Source organism: Caloenas nicobarica, chromosome Z (genome assembly GCF_036013445.1).
Source record: "Caloenas nicobarica isolate bCalNic1 chromosome Z, bCalNic1.hap1, whole genome shotgun sequence".
Taxonomy (NCBI): domain Eukaryota; kingdom Metazoa; phylum Chordata; class Aves; order Columbiformes; family Columbidae; genus Caloenas; species Caloenas nicobarica.
In genome coordinates, this window is record NC_088284.1 from 74,420,854 (window position 1) to 74,435,549 (window position 14,696).

The 14,696-nt window shown below is 42.2% G+C and overlaps 1 protein-coding gene across 5 annotated transcripts in view; it reads right to left on the bottom strand.

The window, feature by feature from the left end:
* The window catches only part of PALM2AKAP2 (PALM2 and AKAP2 fusion), a 271,664-nt gene that overhangs the window by 151,312 nt on the left and 105,656 nt on the right, over positions 1–14,696 (bottom strand). For all 5 annotated transcript variants that reach the window (XM_065655378.1, XM_065655375.1, XM_065655377.1 and 2 more), the window contains exons 4-5: positions 9,031–9,145; positions 8,405–8,426 (exon numbers count right to left, since the gene is read on the bottom strand). In XM_065655378.1, the coding sequence (XP_065511450.1) occupies positions 8,405–8,426; positions 9,031–9,145 (137 nt within the window). The remainder of the gene's footprint in view (positions 1–8,404; positions 8,427–9,030; positions 9,146–14,696) is intronic.

A 14,696-nucleotide genomic window follows, 5' to 3' on the forward strand; every position in this document is an offset into this window, starting at 1 on the left:
GATCAAAGCAAACAAAGTGCAAAGTCACTGTCGTGTGATTGGTGTTCAATAGACTAGCTGAGGCAGGAGGGAATGGGTCCAGATGACTCAAACCCTTTATCAGTTGAACACATAAAATTATTTGTCAGGAGGTTCTAGATTTATCAAGTCCATGACCTTTAAAATGGGAGACTAGAGGGGGAAGGTAAGGAACAAACCTAGCGTGATACCTCCAATACATGACATTTCAATTACTGATATAAAAGCCTAAAAATGCTAGTGTTGACTGAATGGGATGAAAGGCTGGCTCTTTTGCACTGGTTGTTTCTGCTATTATTGAACCAGCATTTATCTTTTTGTTCTTAAAGCTGAAATTTAGCTAATAATGAAATCGTGTATGCATACTGATAGGGTGCTCATTGGGACCTTCAGTACATATTAAGTTCTGCAGTGCCATTATTCTCAACAAAACGTGGACTTGTAGAAAGCTACCTGAAGGAACTGACTTTTTTTACATTTGAGCTTATGTTTGTTTTGCATTAGCTAAATATGTTCCTTAGAAGAGACATTAAAGAACTTTACAAGTATTTACCTGGACATATTTTGTGGCTAGCTTAAATATAACTATTCAGTGTATATAATTCTGCTAGGATTCAGTGGCTGAGCTAAAAGCAGAGCTCAGAGCAGAGATATGCAAATAACTGACTTACAGTTGAGCACCAAACCAAAACAGAAAAAAGAAAACAAAACCCCCAACACATTGTTTCCTATCAACTGGAAATGTTTTCATTTTTTAGTGGAAATGGTTAAATTTCTGTTCAAACATAAGGTCCTATTTGACATGAAACAGAACATAGTTTTTCCTTCGAGGATACTTTGCTGGTACAGTGTATAATTTAAGTTGTCAGGCCCTCAGTATGGTCTGGTCCACATGTCAGGGTAGGAGGCAGAATCTGTCTTTCTTGGTGCCTCTTGTTGTTATAAGCAGGTGATATAAGAAGACCAGTGCAGACCATAAAAGTGAACTGGTGCAAGGAGAGATAAAATGAAGTGGCTGTTGTAGGCTCCTTGACTGCATCTGGTGAAGGGAAATACTTTCATCATGTTGCCTATAGGCTAACATCCAAGAAAAAACCGCTGCTCCTGGTGACATCTACAGCAAAGTCATCATGTGCCACCTCTAATCCCAAAATCCGCTTCTTTGGCAGGAAAATTAGGCCTGGTGTTAGTGAAATGGTTTTACCACCTTAACAACCTGCAGTGGCCACCAGTGCTGCTGGTTCCCCCTTCCCGCATCAGAGGAGGAGGACACAGAGGCAGAGTGCCAATTCATTCCAGAAAGCCAGGAGGTTAATATATAAGTTCAGTTTGTAACAGGTGAATTTTAAAACAAACAAACAAACAAACAAAAACCAAATAAAACCCACCAAAACCAACACTCAGCCAGAGAAATATTATTTTATTTCATACTTCAGTGGACAAATGGCAGTCTTGGCAAATGGGCTTTATATTTTCAATGCATACTGTTTCCTAAAAGTTTTTTATTTTTAGCAGTAGAGCCTAGGAGAAATAATAGTTTAGGACACAGCTGACTGAGCAACGGCTCGCAACAGCTGCTTTCTTTTGCAGAGTTTCTTGCCTATGATGAGAAATTGGTACAATGCTTGGTGGTGTTATTCTGGGAAATATCACCAGCAAATGAGCAGGCCATTACTGAAAACTGAAGTAATTTCTCAGAAGAAAGAAGTGGGGACTGTGTTTCTGGGCCAGAATAAGAAGGCACTATATGTTCTATAAATTGCAGAAAGTTAGTAATTATTCATCCCATAGAGTGTGCTGCTGGAACAGTAGTTTCAGTACACACTCATGCAGTGACTTGAATGACAGACCTATCTGTTCACACGTGGGTGTAACCAATGCAGACTTGTGCTGCTTGACTAATCATCCTTACTTCTTTTGCAGTCCATGAGAATAAAGAGGCATTTTTAGGCTACAGTTCTCATGCCAGGGCACTGCAGGAGGCAAAATCCTTTGCAAGTGTTTGTTTTTCCCCAGTGCCTGTAAAAGAAACTGATCTGACCATCCTGGCAGCTAGCATAACTGACTTCTGGCAGTAAGATTGATCAGTTATACAGCTTGATGGTGAAACTCTCACTTGGATGCTGCACATGTCTGCGGACCTCAGTAAGTTGTTCTTTTTTTTTTTTTTTTGCATTAGGAGGCAATACCTAGGTAAGTGTTAGGTGCTCTTAACGTTGATGTAGTTTAGAAACTTCTCTGGATGTTACTTAGAAGACAATACTAAAAAAATAGCTTTGGGGCTTCTGACAAACCTTCACTACTGTCCTGAGAATGGAACGCCACGGTGGGGGTGGTGGGTGTAGGATTCTCCTGTATTTTCTTCTGAAGCAAGTGGTGGTGCTATGTGTCAGAAATGGGGTATTTGACTAGAAGAAATTGGGGCTTGGATGAGTCTGCCAGTTCCTGTCTCATCCCCCTCCAAAACCAAACAAAGATGCTCATTTCCCTTTATCTCACTGGCAACAAGGTCTGTTTCATTTAGCACCTTTAAAAAGGATATAGGAGATCAATTTTACAAGAAGCAGATGAGACACAAATTAGCATTTCATTGACATAAGAAGACAGAACGTAAATTAAAGCATCTGAACTGCCTGTGTTCAATATCTTCATTTCAACCTTTGATGCGTTATTAATATCTAAGGATGCCATAAAACATGCCCTGTGGCTTTTTGTACTACTTACAACAAACTGCGTTTTAGGTCGATGGCACTCTTCCATATTACCAGACAGAAAAGTGCTTGGGAAAACATATGGGGTCAGACAATCCTTCAAGGGTACTTGCACAAAACTAAACCTTCAGAACTGCTCGGAATAGCTCCCACACAGAGGCTCGTGGCCAAATGTCAGATGAGCTCATTTTCCAGGGGCTGGATTATCTTTAAAAAGTCTGACTACCACTAAAATTAGTACCTAATGTCTTCTGCAAATACTGACTCCCTGGGCAGGGCTATTACAACTGCAAAGACCTCTGGGGTTCCATGGAGCAATGTCAGAGAGAACAGAGATTATGACCCTCCCACCACAGTCGTAAGACCATGAACGGAAGTTTAAGCAGGAAGCTTTGCTAAAATCTGAATAGCCTGGCTCTGACTTAGTGAATCACGCTTTAGACTAACAAAGTTGTGGGTAGAGTCCACAGCTGACACCTGTATATCCATAAGCAACAGAGTGGATGAGCGCACATACCAGAGCTGTAAGGAATGCTCTCACCAACCCTTTTCAAAGGCAAGAACCCTAAGTTCAGCCACCTCAAGTTCATGTATGCCAGTGTTTGTAATCTGGGCAACAAACAGGAGGAACTAGGGCTCCATGCTCAGTCTGAGAGATGTCACAGGGATCACAGAACCTTGGTGGGAAAACTCACATGATGGGAAGACCACAATGGATGGCTACAGACTCTTTCAGAAAGATAGGAAAGGAAGAAGAGGAAGTGGAGTTGCCCTTTATGTAAAAGAGAAAATTGAGTGCATAGAGCAGAGCTCTGGAGACCATGCTAGTTCTACTGAGTGAATGTCTTTGAACGAAGATTAGAGGGATCATCACCCAGGGAGATCCTACACTAGATATATGCTAATGACCTCCTAGTCAGGATGATGAAGCCTACAAAACCTTACTTTGGCAGTCCAAGGAAGTCTCAGGCCAACAGAACCTGGTCCTTATGGTTGGCTTCAATTACCCAGATATTTTTTGGGAAAAACATACAGTGGTGCACTGTGTCCATCAGGTTCCTGGATCGCATTGAGGACTGCTTCCTGCTGCATTTGCTGGACATGCTGACTAGGACCAGCACTTTGCTAGGTTTACTGCTCACAAACTGAGAAGACTTACTTGACAACCTAATTACCAATGGTAGCCTAAGGTACAGTGACCACAACATTGAGGAGTTCAAGGTCCTGCTGAGCACACTGAGGACCAGCAGTAGGATGAAGACCCCAAATTTTAGAAAAGCCAACTTAGATATGCTCAGAGCCCAACTGCAAGGGATTCCATGAAAAGCATCCATGGAGGGCGAAGGAGCTTGTGAGTGCTAGGAGTTGTTCAAGAAGCGCCTGCTGAAAGCACAAGAATGGTTCATCCTCTACAAAAGGAAAGGAAGAAGGCTGAACAAAAGACCACCCAGCTTAAAAATGAGCTTTTAGGTGTAATTAAAAGTAAAAAAGAAGAATACCAGTTATGGAAAAGTTGCCAAATAGCCCTTGAGGGCTAAAAGAACCTTGATAGAGCATGCAGAGATGCAGTCAGCAAGGCTAAGGCTCAAGAAGAACTGAAATTGGCCAAAAATGTCAAGTACGACAAAGGGTTCTTCAGATTTGTGAGTAGTAAGCAGAAGCACAGGGAAGACATAGGCCCATTACTAAACCAGGCAAGGAAACCGGTCCCTAACAATGCTGACAAGGCAGAGGTTCTCAATACCTTCTTTGCCTCTGTCTTTATTGGTGGAGCTGGACCCCAGATCACAAAGTCAAGTAGCTGCTACAACTCATGTGTTGACCCACCAGTAGCGAAGGAAGGACTGGTCTGCAGCCTCTTGCAAGGGTTCAGACCACATAAACGCAGGGATCTTGACAGAATTCACCCAAGAGAGTTAAGAGAAGTGGTTGACATTGTTGCAAGGTAACTGTCTATGATATTCGAAAGTCATAGAGATCAGGGGAAGTCCCTGACGACTGGAAGAAGGAAAATATACCAATCTACAGGAAGGGGCTAAAAGAGGACCCAGGAAACTAGAGGCCCATTACTTTTACTCCATTCCGTGGAAATGTGATGGAATGAGTCCTCCTAGAAACTATAACAAACCAAATGAAGCAGGTGACTGGTAAAAGACAGCACTGATTTATCTAGGGCAAATCATGACTGACTAACCCAATTGCCTTCTACACAAAATAACATCTTCTGTTGACATGAGGAGAGCAGTGGATGTTGTTCACCTGAGCTTCAGCAAAATGTTCAACACTGTTTCCCACAGCCTTCTCCTGGACAAACTGGCAAGATACAGATTGGATGGGTGGTCTGTGAGATGTGTAGGAAATTGGCTAACAGGCTGCACTCAAAGGATGGTGATCAATGGTTTTTACTCAGGTGGCCAGAGGTGATGTACTTGTGGCAGCCATAGATGCAGATCAAATTAAAAGGTTACTTAAAACACTACAACTGTAAAAATGACAGCTGATGAGTTTTTACAGGACATGTGGAGAGCATTCTACAAAGATCTGTGCATGAGTACTCTGAGGACATGTTCGTCTGTTTAGCTGTTGGGTTGCACAGATGACTGAAGTCACAGGAGAGAAAACCAAAAGAGTCCCTAAGCAATGGCCTGGGAACTAAATAACCCAGCCCTAGTTTCTGGAGCCACATGTTTGCCCAATATATGCTGATACATACCAAATTCAAATAGAGTTTTGTGCAAACTGTAGTTACTGTAATTGTGGCTTCTGTATGTTGACTGAAGTAGCAGCATGTGGTTTGCATACAGATGGCCAAAGATTCCAGAGGACAAATTCACCCCTAAGGCAAGTTCAGCAGTCAAGGGAGTTACATCTTAATGTGGCTTTTATTTTATATATACATAGAGCTATAAACATATACGCACACAGAGTAAGAGTCTTCTCCTTTCTATTTGTTCATGATGTGCACGCAGCATAGCACTACAGCATGCCTGGTTTTGACTGCAGACCTGAGCAGCAGCAAATGATGTCATTCCTAGCATCATCTCAGGCCCTGTTTAATGGAGACCTTGGCAGTGACAAGCCACCAAGGAGCTGGCAGAAGCACACCTGCAGGTGACAGGGCCACAGCCCCCAGCCTCAGTGTTTCTGCTCTGCTTTCTCTCACACGGTGATCTATGAAGGCAAAGTGTGTTTATACCCTGGAAAATGTACGATTTGTGTTTATTGTGCTTGGATGACTTCAAGCTCAAAAATGCTTATTGCCAAACACAGCTGTTTTCTAGGAAAGGTGGGAGGGACACATGGAGTCACTTGATTGGCCACTGGTGCTCACCACCACTTCTATCCTCCCCTCAAAGCCTTCTCCTGGACACCTCTGGGCTCTGAGCACCCTGTAGTTGTGCTTTCTGCACACTCAAAAGCTCTGTCACCACCATATATATGCCACAAAAACATGCACATGGACACAATGATGAGATAAATCACTTTCTGTACTGTCATCATGTTTAGAATAAAGGGAGGGATGGACACAAGGCAAACTAATGTGAGATTTATGGAGTGGAAGTCTCTCAGGATGTGGCAGTAATTGAAGAAATTGCCCCAACAGCTTGGTGTTGGTTTGTGTTGATATTTTACGCAGCCTTCCTGTATTAGTCAGTGGCTCTTGCCATTTTCTTCTGCAGCATGTGTTACAGATGGTTGCCAGACAGATGGCTGATTTGCTGCAACGAAGCAAGTCCTACATGTTTTTGAAGGAATCTATGGTACCAATGTGAGTGCAGCTAGCTATGTACGTGTTTTCTTCCTGCTCTCATCAGCTACCCTCACAGACGGTTGTCAGAGAGCAGAAAACAGAGGACCTGCTCAGCACCATGTGAAGATGTACGGTCACACAGTGCCCACAGTGGGAGGGCTAACAGGACAGCCTGCAGCCTTGGCCATCCCTAGAGGAGCAGAGTACGGTCCTGCTTAGAGGATGACCTGGGCCCACCTCAGCCCACAAGGACCAGCTGCCATGAGGGAGAGACAAGATATATAGAGCAAGCAGTCTGGAAGAGAAGAGGCACTGGCTAAATCAGCTACACCCCCTGCTCCCTCTGCTTGCACACTTGTTCCAGAGCTACTGTCTTATCTTTGGCACATTTTTGCAGATTTCTGTTACCCTTCAGAAATCATGAGCTGTTCTTTCTTCTGGTCCAGTTTGTGAAAGGGGGAATCCGCTCAAAGAACGCAAAATCTGGAGGGCAGCGAGGATCCTCTTGAACCCAAAGAAATACTACATTGCTACAAGAAAATAGTTTCAGGAAAACCACCACTTCGTATTTACTAGCTGGGGCTCCCTTTGGTTCCATTTTTATCACAACACACCTGAAGAGGCAGATCATGTCTTGCAGGAGTCATAGAAGCTGCTGCATACTTTGGGTGCTAATTCCTGTAGGTGCCACTCCTCTTTTGGAAACTTACCAACAACCATGGTGAAATTCTGCCATTCTGGATCTTTATTTACTTTATGGTAGCTAATTTCAAATGCTCCAGGAGGAAAAGTAAGTTCTCATCATGGGGCATCTTATCTAGGATCTTTTTTTTTTTTTTTGACAACAGGGTTAACACAAAACTTGAATTATATTGCTAACTGTCCTGGTTTTGGCTGGGATAGAGTTAATTTTCTTCCTAGAAGCTGCTATGGTGACATGTTTTGGATTTAGCATGAGAATAATACTGATAACACACTGATGTTTTAGTTGTTGCTGAGCAGTCAAGGACTTTTCAGCTGCTCATACTGGCCTGCTGATGAGAAGGTGGGGAGTGCACAAAAGGATGAGGAGACACAGCCAGGACAGCTGACCCCAACTGACCAAAGGGATATTCCATACCATATAAAGCCGGGGGAAGAAGAAGAAAGGGGATATGTTTAGAGCGATGGCACTTGTCTTCCCAAGTCACCATTACGTGGGATGAAGTTCGGCATTCCTGGAGATTGCTGAACACCTGCCTGCTGATGCAAAGTAGTGAATGAATTCCTTGTTTTTCTTCACTTGCCTGTGAGGCTTTTGCTTCGCCTGTTAAACTATCTTTATGACAAGCCACAAGTTTCCTCACTTTTACCTCTCCAATTCTCTCTGATCGCACGTAGTGATACCGAGTTTATAAACTAGGAATTATTACATCCTCATCCACCCATGTGACATTTTCCTTCTGTAAGAATCACCATTCAGAGATTATAATTCATCAGTGAAGCAGTTTAATGCTAATAATTGTTCCTGGATATTAGGAATAGTCCTTGTTATATTTAACTGTTTACAAACAGAGCGTGAGCGCATACAATGGAGAAGACTGACCACAGGGAGGTGAAAAGCAATTTGCAGTGCAGGGCTATCATGTGGTAGAAGGAGTCAATAACATACAACTTGTATGATGTCTGTTTTAAGTCATCCATGCTGTTCTTTCCCCTTGTGTGCACATAAGAGGTGGAGTTCTGCCAAAGGAATACTGTTTCACCACAATAGTGATGTTTGTGCTTGCACTATAGCAATACCAAAGAAAAAGGTCATGGCTCTAGTAATAAATTGGAAACACACAACAAAGAGAAGAATCCCCACTCTGTAAACCTTTGCAAGAAAGCTATAGTAACCACTCTTTTTAAACCCAAGTTTATACGATAATAAAAAGGCACTTACCACCATCCTGGTGTGAGAAACTCTGTGAAAGGAAAAAAAAAGATGCTTAGTTAAACCTTTTATATTTTGGGTATAGTTTGCACAAAGTCTTGATTTTTATGCTAGGTTTGGTTTTTGTTTTTGTTTCTTTGTAATTTTTAAGTGGATACTGAGGGTGTGACTTCTCAGGTCTAGGTGCCATTAGAGGCTGGGGGAGAGGGACATGGTGTAATAAAAGGAGAACAATGCTGTTTGTTGCAGGCTATAATGTTCAGAAGTGGCTTTTGTGGTGAATATCACTATCACTGGGTGCCACAGGGATCAGGGAAGTTTGAGATGCCTTCCAGGGCCCCGCTGACATGTTTCAGTGGGACTGAAAGATCATATTGTGTGCCTGCAGATAAGCTAGGGAGATAGTCTCTGAAATCCCTCTTCAAAAAAAAGGTGGAGTGGAAAGGGGAAATCCAAATCACTCAACCAAAATAAATCTGATGCCTCTCTATCTTTTCTATTTCATCTTGGTTTGAGCTATGTGCCCTCAGTCTTCCCATAAGTATGCAAATTATACCTGCTGCTTTCAAACAGTGCCAAGAGCCTACATTGGTTTCAATCTGTGCCCGAGTGACTTTTTTTTTTTTTTTTAATACCTTTTGCAAGGTGTCAAAGGATTTCTCAGTCTCTTTTAGTTTCTCCAAAATGATTTGTTCTTTGGCAGATATTTGGGATTCCTCACTTTCTAACTTCTGTATTTCTTGCTCTAGCCTGTGAAAGACATACAGACATGCACATACACACAAAAATAAAATATGTAAAATTATTTCAATGAGCCACAGTTTCCTAGGTGTTAATTAGCATTTCAAATGTCATCAGGAACAACTTTGACTCTTGTTATTCACAACTGCTTTCCTAGTGCATGAAGGGCATGTGCATTATTTGTAAACCAGACATATTTAAAAGAAAAACATTAATTCTCTTACTATCCACTTCTGCAAAAGCATGTACAGATCAACTGAAAATATACCTTGGTATCCCTTCACCCCAGTTCCTGTAACATCTCTCAGCTATACACTTTCATTTTATAAATCACAGTATGGGATATAACTGTAAATACGCAATAATAATTAGAGGAATAAGTGTCTTCTAATGCTTCCGTACTTCAGAAAATGGAACTGGAAACAGTTGTTGGAAGCTGGCAGTCAACCAGTTGTGTTAGGAACTTCTCTTGAACCAGTGCTTCACCCACTCCCAACAATAACACTTTGGGATATCCATCTTTGCTTTCTACTGTTACTGCATGATACTGGGGACCTCAGAGGCTTCAGGCAATAACATACACAGGCTGCTCAGAAAATAAACTTACTTTGCTAGGCAATGAGCATTCAGCACTCTCGTTTCTCTGGTCAAGACTTAACAGCATTCAGTCCTTAAGATGCGTTTATTGTGATTCGAGGTACACTATAATCATGATTAGATTCTCCATTACTTTAACTCAAACCTCCTTTTCTTGACATGATTTATGCAGGTGCAGGATGCTTCCCTCTTTCTCTCTCTCTATTTTTATATTTATAACCAGCTTTATTTCCTCACTTTTGACCAAATAAAACCCCAAATCTATAATATGACTTAAGATCAACACTTTTGAACAGGGAAAATTACCTAAAAGTCCATTTGCCTACAAAAAGCGCTCTGGCTGCTCACAGCTTGTTGGACCATATTTCTCTGAGTGCGACAGATCAGCATTGCCCAGTGCTTTCGTCACCCACAGCTGCTGGCTCCTGCCTTTCTGCCACCACTTCTCAAGCGAAGGGTCAGGGCACTGATCCAAGCTAAAGGAACATATTTTTACTCTTTGCCAGCCCGGCTCAGCACAGGACTTCATTAATGCTTGTTCGATCACAAGGCAGAGGGCAGGGACAAAGTGCCAGTGAGCAGGTAGGGAGCAGGGAGGGATTGCTCCTTTCAGGGACTTGAGAGCTCGAGTTGCCTGTGAAGTTCATGTGTCTATATATAGATGTAGGGTTCTAATGTAAGGCACCCATCCAGGAAATTTTTCCCCACTTTCTAACTGTACAATGATGAAAGATATGTGGCACTTGCTGGCAACACTTTTCATTGGAGAGAGGCAAAAGTGTTAGCGTCAAGTTGTTGCAGATGCAAAAAGACAGATTTTGCTCTCCTGAAGTATGTGAATACTTAGTTGTCTTGAATTCGTGGTGGTTTGTTGAACCGCTGTTTTTGTCTCTTAAAGGCGACTCCCTCATCTCCAAGTTGAAATGGCTTAATTGCATTGATTTTGAGATGAACTGTTGGAAAGTACTACTCCAATCCACTTAATGTTTTATCTAAATTAACAGAAAAAAATTAAAAATGCAAAATATTTTGAAGCAAAATATTTTGTTTTGCTGAAATGGAACAATTTGATGCAGGATGATCTTTCCCCCTTACGTTGTGATTCAGGGAGAAAGCTTTCAAAAAAATACTGTTTCATCTTCACTTTTCTTCCCAGGGAATGTTTTAACATACCTAGTGAAGTGAAAAAATCATTTGTCACTGAGGTCAACCAACGCCATGCTCCTAGTTCATGAATTTAGAAGTCAGCAGGAGGGAGGCTTCTTTTCCTTCCTTATCTCTGGGAACAATTAGTAGATCCACATACATCTATACCTTGCTAATAAAGATGTCTGAACTATTCTGCTGTGCTGCCTGGTGAAATTACATTCTGGAGCTGGGTGAGCCAGGGTTTACTGGTATGGTTCTTTTCTTCCCAAGTGAATCACTAAGCAGCATTTTCAGGATACATATTCTGCAGCCTGGCACATTTTGATCGCTACATGATCCAGGATGAGACTGGAAAGTAGGAGTGCATAGAAGTCAGCAACAACAAAATACAGGGGAAGAAAGAAGTGCTTTTTATTTCAAATGAACTGGACATTAGTTAATAGTTTATGACAATGAAAACACTGGTGTAAGAACTCAATTGACATCACTGAGATTATAAGCAAGTAGACTGCTTGTAATTTGGGGTGATCATACTTACACAATTTTTCGTGTACCAGCTCGAAACTGTAGGTTTGTCATGAATTGTTTGGTCTTACACAGAAAGTTTGCTTCCAATGCACGTGCATGAGAACTTGCACTTGCATACCAAACAATTGTTTCGATTTATTTTTTCTTCCTTTTGTTTTTACCTGTTTATGTCTCTTTTTTCTTCCCCTCCTGGTTCACTTCCTCAGTTTCTGCTTCATTTGTGCCAGTCTACCCTCACCAATAAAATGACTTGGAGATGCAACATCAGGTTACCCTATTTTGACAATTTTTTTTTTCCTGAATACCTTCTTCAGTTCCTTCCAGAAGCGGTACTAACAAGCACTTACTAAAGAGGAAAGGGATGGAGACAGAGCTGCCAGGATTTAGAAACATGGATGAAGATTGCAGGGGCACATCTTTCCTATGTGACACGGAGTGAGAATGCATACATGGGAGCAAATTGCTCTTTTTCCGCTGAAATCAGTGCAGGTAGAATGAGAGTTCCCAGGCCCTGTGTGGAATGTGTCTGAATTCCTAATCATGGCAGGAAAAATATGTATTGTTCAGGCAGAATGTACATGTTACATAGCACAGGGATCATATAGCAAGCATTGATATCCACAGAAGAATGCTTTATACCTTTTCACTCATCTGTACCCTCTAGACTTAAAGGCTGAGGCAATGTTGCTGAGGCACTGAGGCAACAGAAATACTCAAGGGCACAGTTTCCACTTGAAATGCTGTATACATTCATCAGTAAGCCACCTAAGCACCACGGACCTCACTGGAAAATTTGGACCTGGAGTTTTCACCACTTCCTTCAGGCTGCCTTTTTACCTAGGGGCCAGCAATGCAAAAATTAAAATCATAATGCAAACTGAAGGTTGTTTTGCACCCTTCGTTTTTTTAGTGAGCTTCCTATCATCAGAATTGCTGAGTGATAACGAGAACTGCCTGCTTTTTTTTAGTAACAAGATACCACAGAGACATGCAAATATGGTCTGAAAATCCAAATGCACTGATATCACATCTGTTTTGAGCAACAGGCTACATGATGGTTTAAACAGTAATACATCCATTCAGAGTGCACATGTGCACGTATGAACATATACAAAGTGCTTACATTCTTCCTGTGTGAACCTGTTAAATATTCAATAATGTCCTGCTAGCCCAGTTTAAAAGGATGTGCTTTAATTGTTATTTGACACCTGGCAAGGAAACCTTATAATTCCCTTGTTCCTGGCTTCTTAGCAGAATTCAGGCTGGCGTTTGAAAGATGCCACAACAAGAAAGCCGGTTAAATAAACAACTACAATATCTGGAGTTCTGTAAGGAAAAAATAAGAAAGAAAATGGAGATCCAGATGAGGCAGAAGTGGTATAAGACCACTACAGTTGTTGCTTATTGGGCCAAGCAGTTATCTGATCACTGGGATTTGCTAAACTGTTTATATAAGGAGAAAAAATGGGTCATGGAGTCTGGAGTTGCTTTGACAAGGGCATGATTTTTTCAGTGGATATAGAGAGAACCCTATTTTTCCCAAACATCAGAGAAACAAACCGGAGAGATTTCACCACTCAGAAAGCCAAGTGTGCCTTGCTGGTAGTCTGCCTGTCCTGCAGCTTTCTTTAATGGATGGCTTCCATAAGCATCTGAGGGTATAACAGGATATTCAGGGGTGCTGAGAATAGCTGCCCGTGTAAGACAGGTGACCCTCCTGCTCACGTTAGCAGTGATGTCCTGCTATGAAGAGGAAGAAATCACCAACAGCAGAAGGGATGCTATCTCTTGGCCAACATTTTGCTGTCATTTGGAGATGCCCTGGTTCCTTGGTTAGTAGAATTACAGGCTCTCAGGATAATGCAGGCTGGAAGTGACCTTGGGGGGTCTCTAGCCCAATCCCCTCCTCAAAGCAGGGTCAGCTGTGAGGTCAGACCAGGATGCTCATGGCTTCTTCCAGCTGGGGCTTGAGACTCCCCAGTCATAGGGGAAAATATTAAATTTTAAGGCCACTCACAGGCTTTCTCTGTAGCTATGAGAAGTCGTGCCCTGCAAAATTCAGACCAGAACCATTCAGTGCTGCAGGGGAAGGCGACACACCAGATTGCTAAACTGTGTGTTTGGTGGGATTTTGACCCAACCAGGAGTCCATACAAGTGTAGGCAGGGTGGGCAGTGCAGTTCTTGCAGAGATGCTGGGATCAGGGACCAAAGGAGCTGTCAGACAGCACAGAAGACTTTAATTTAGGTGACAAAAAGGGGAGTTAAGAAGGGAGATCTAAGAGATGAAGAGGCAGAAGGAGAGTTTTGGTATCTGATATGTGTACTTGTGCATTTATGTTTAGCACTCAGTACCCAGCAAACATTATGTTTGGATATAGGCGACTTGCTTTGTGCTCCAGCCTGAAGGTGGTGAATGCATGTTCTCTAGATGAAGGATTTCCTCTATTTCCCATGCTAGGATGTTGACACCCACAGACTCGAGCTGTCATTTTCCTCTCTGCTGAAAGGCAAAGGCTGTTCTTGCACAAGGCACTGTTACCTCAACCCCTGGAGGGACCTGGAGCAGGATCCCGCAGGGCACTCACACAGCTGGTGCCGTCATGCTGCTTTGGAACAGGAGCGTGCAAATTCCAAGTAAGCAGAATGATGCCTGAAGAAAACAGCCTCCTCTATACAGCTAATTAACTCTGGCAGATAACATGATTTCTAGAGATACCTACACTCGACTCAGCAGTGTTTTGTTTTTTCGGGTGGGATGGTAAAAGCATTACAGACAGGGAGAACAGCTGCAGGTTTATGGACTAGTTTCTTTAGCCTGTACTAGCTCTGCATGCTCGGTTGCGCCGTAGAAATACTCCTGTCATTTCTGCAGTGAAGACAGAAATGTAATACAAGGTATATCTGCAGCATAAACACTGAGATGTCAGTGGAAAAAGGAACATCCATCAGCACTAATAAGGAAAATATACGTGTATTCAGAACTTACGGGAAAAACAGGAAATACCTAATCAGAGTAAACACTTGTAGGGAAAAGGTAACGGATGCATACGTAGAGTGGGGGACAGCTCAGCTATAAACTGATTATTTTGCTATTGCTTGACGGATGCTGTAAATCAACCTGATATAAAAGGCGCAAAGAAGACATGGGCCTGTATGTCAGTAATTACTGTCAGTTGAACATCCTGAGGTGTTACAGCTGCTATTAAAATGGCAGATTCACAAGCAGAGAACTGCAACAAACCCCTCCGATGCTTACTAAACAGAAAGTTAAACGCCAAGTTAGT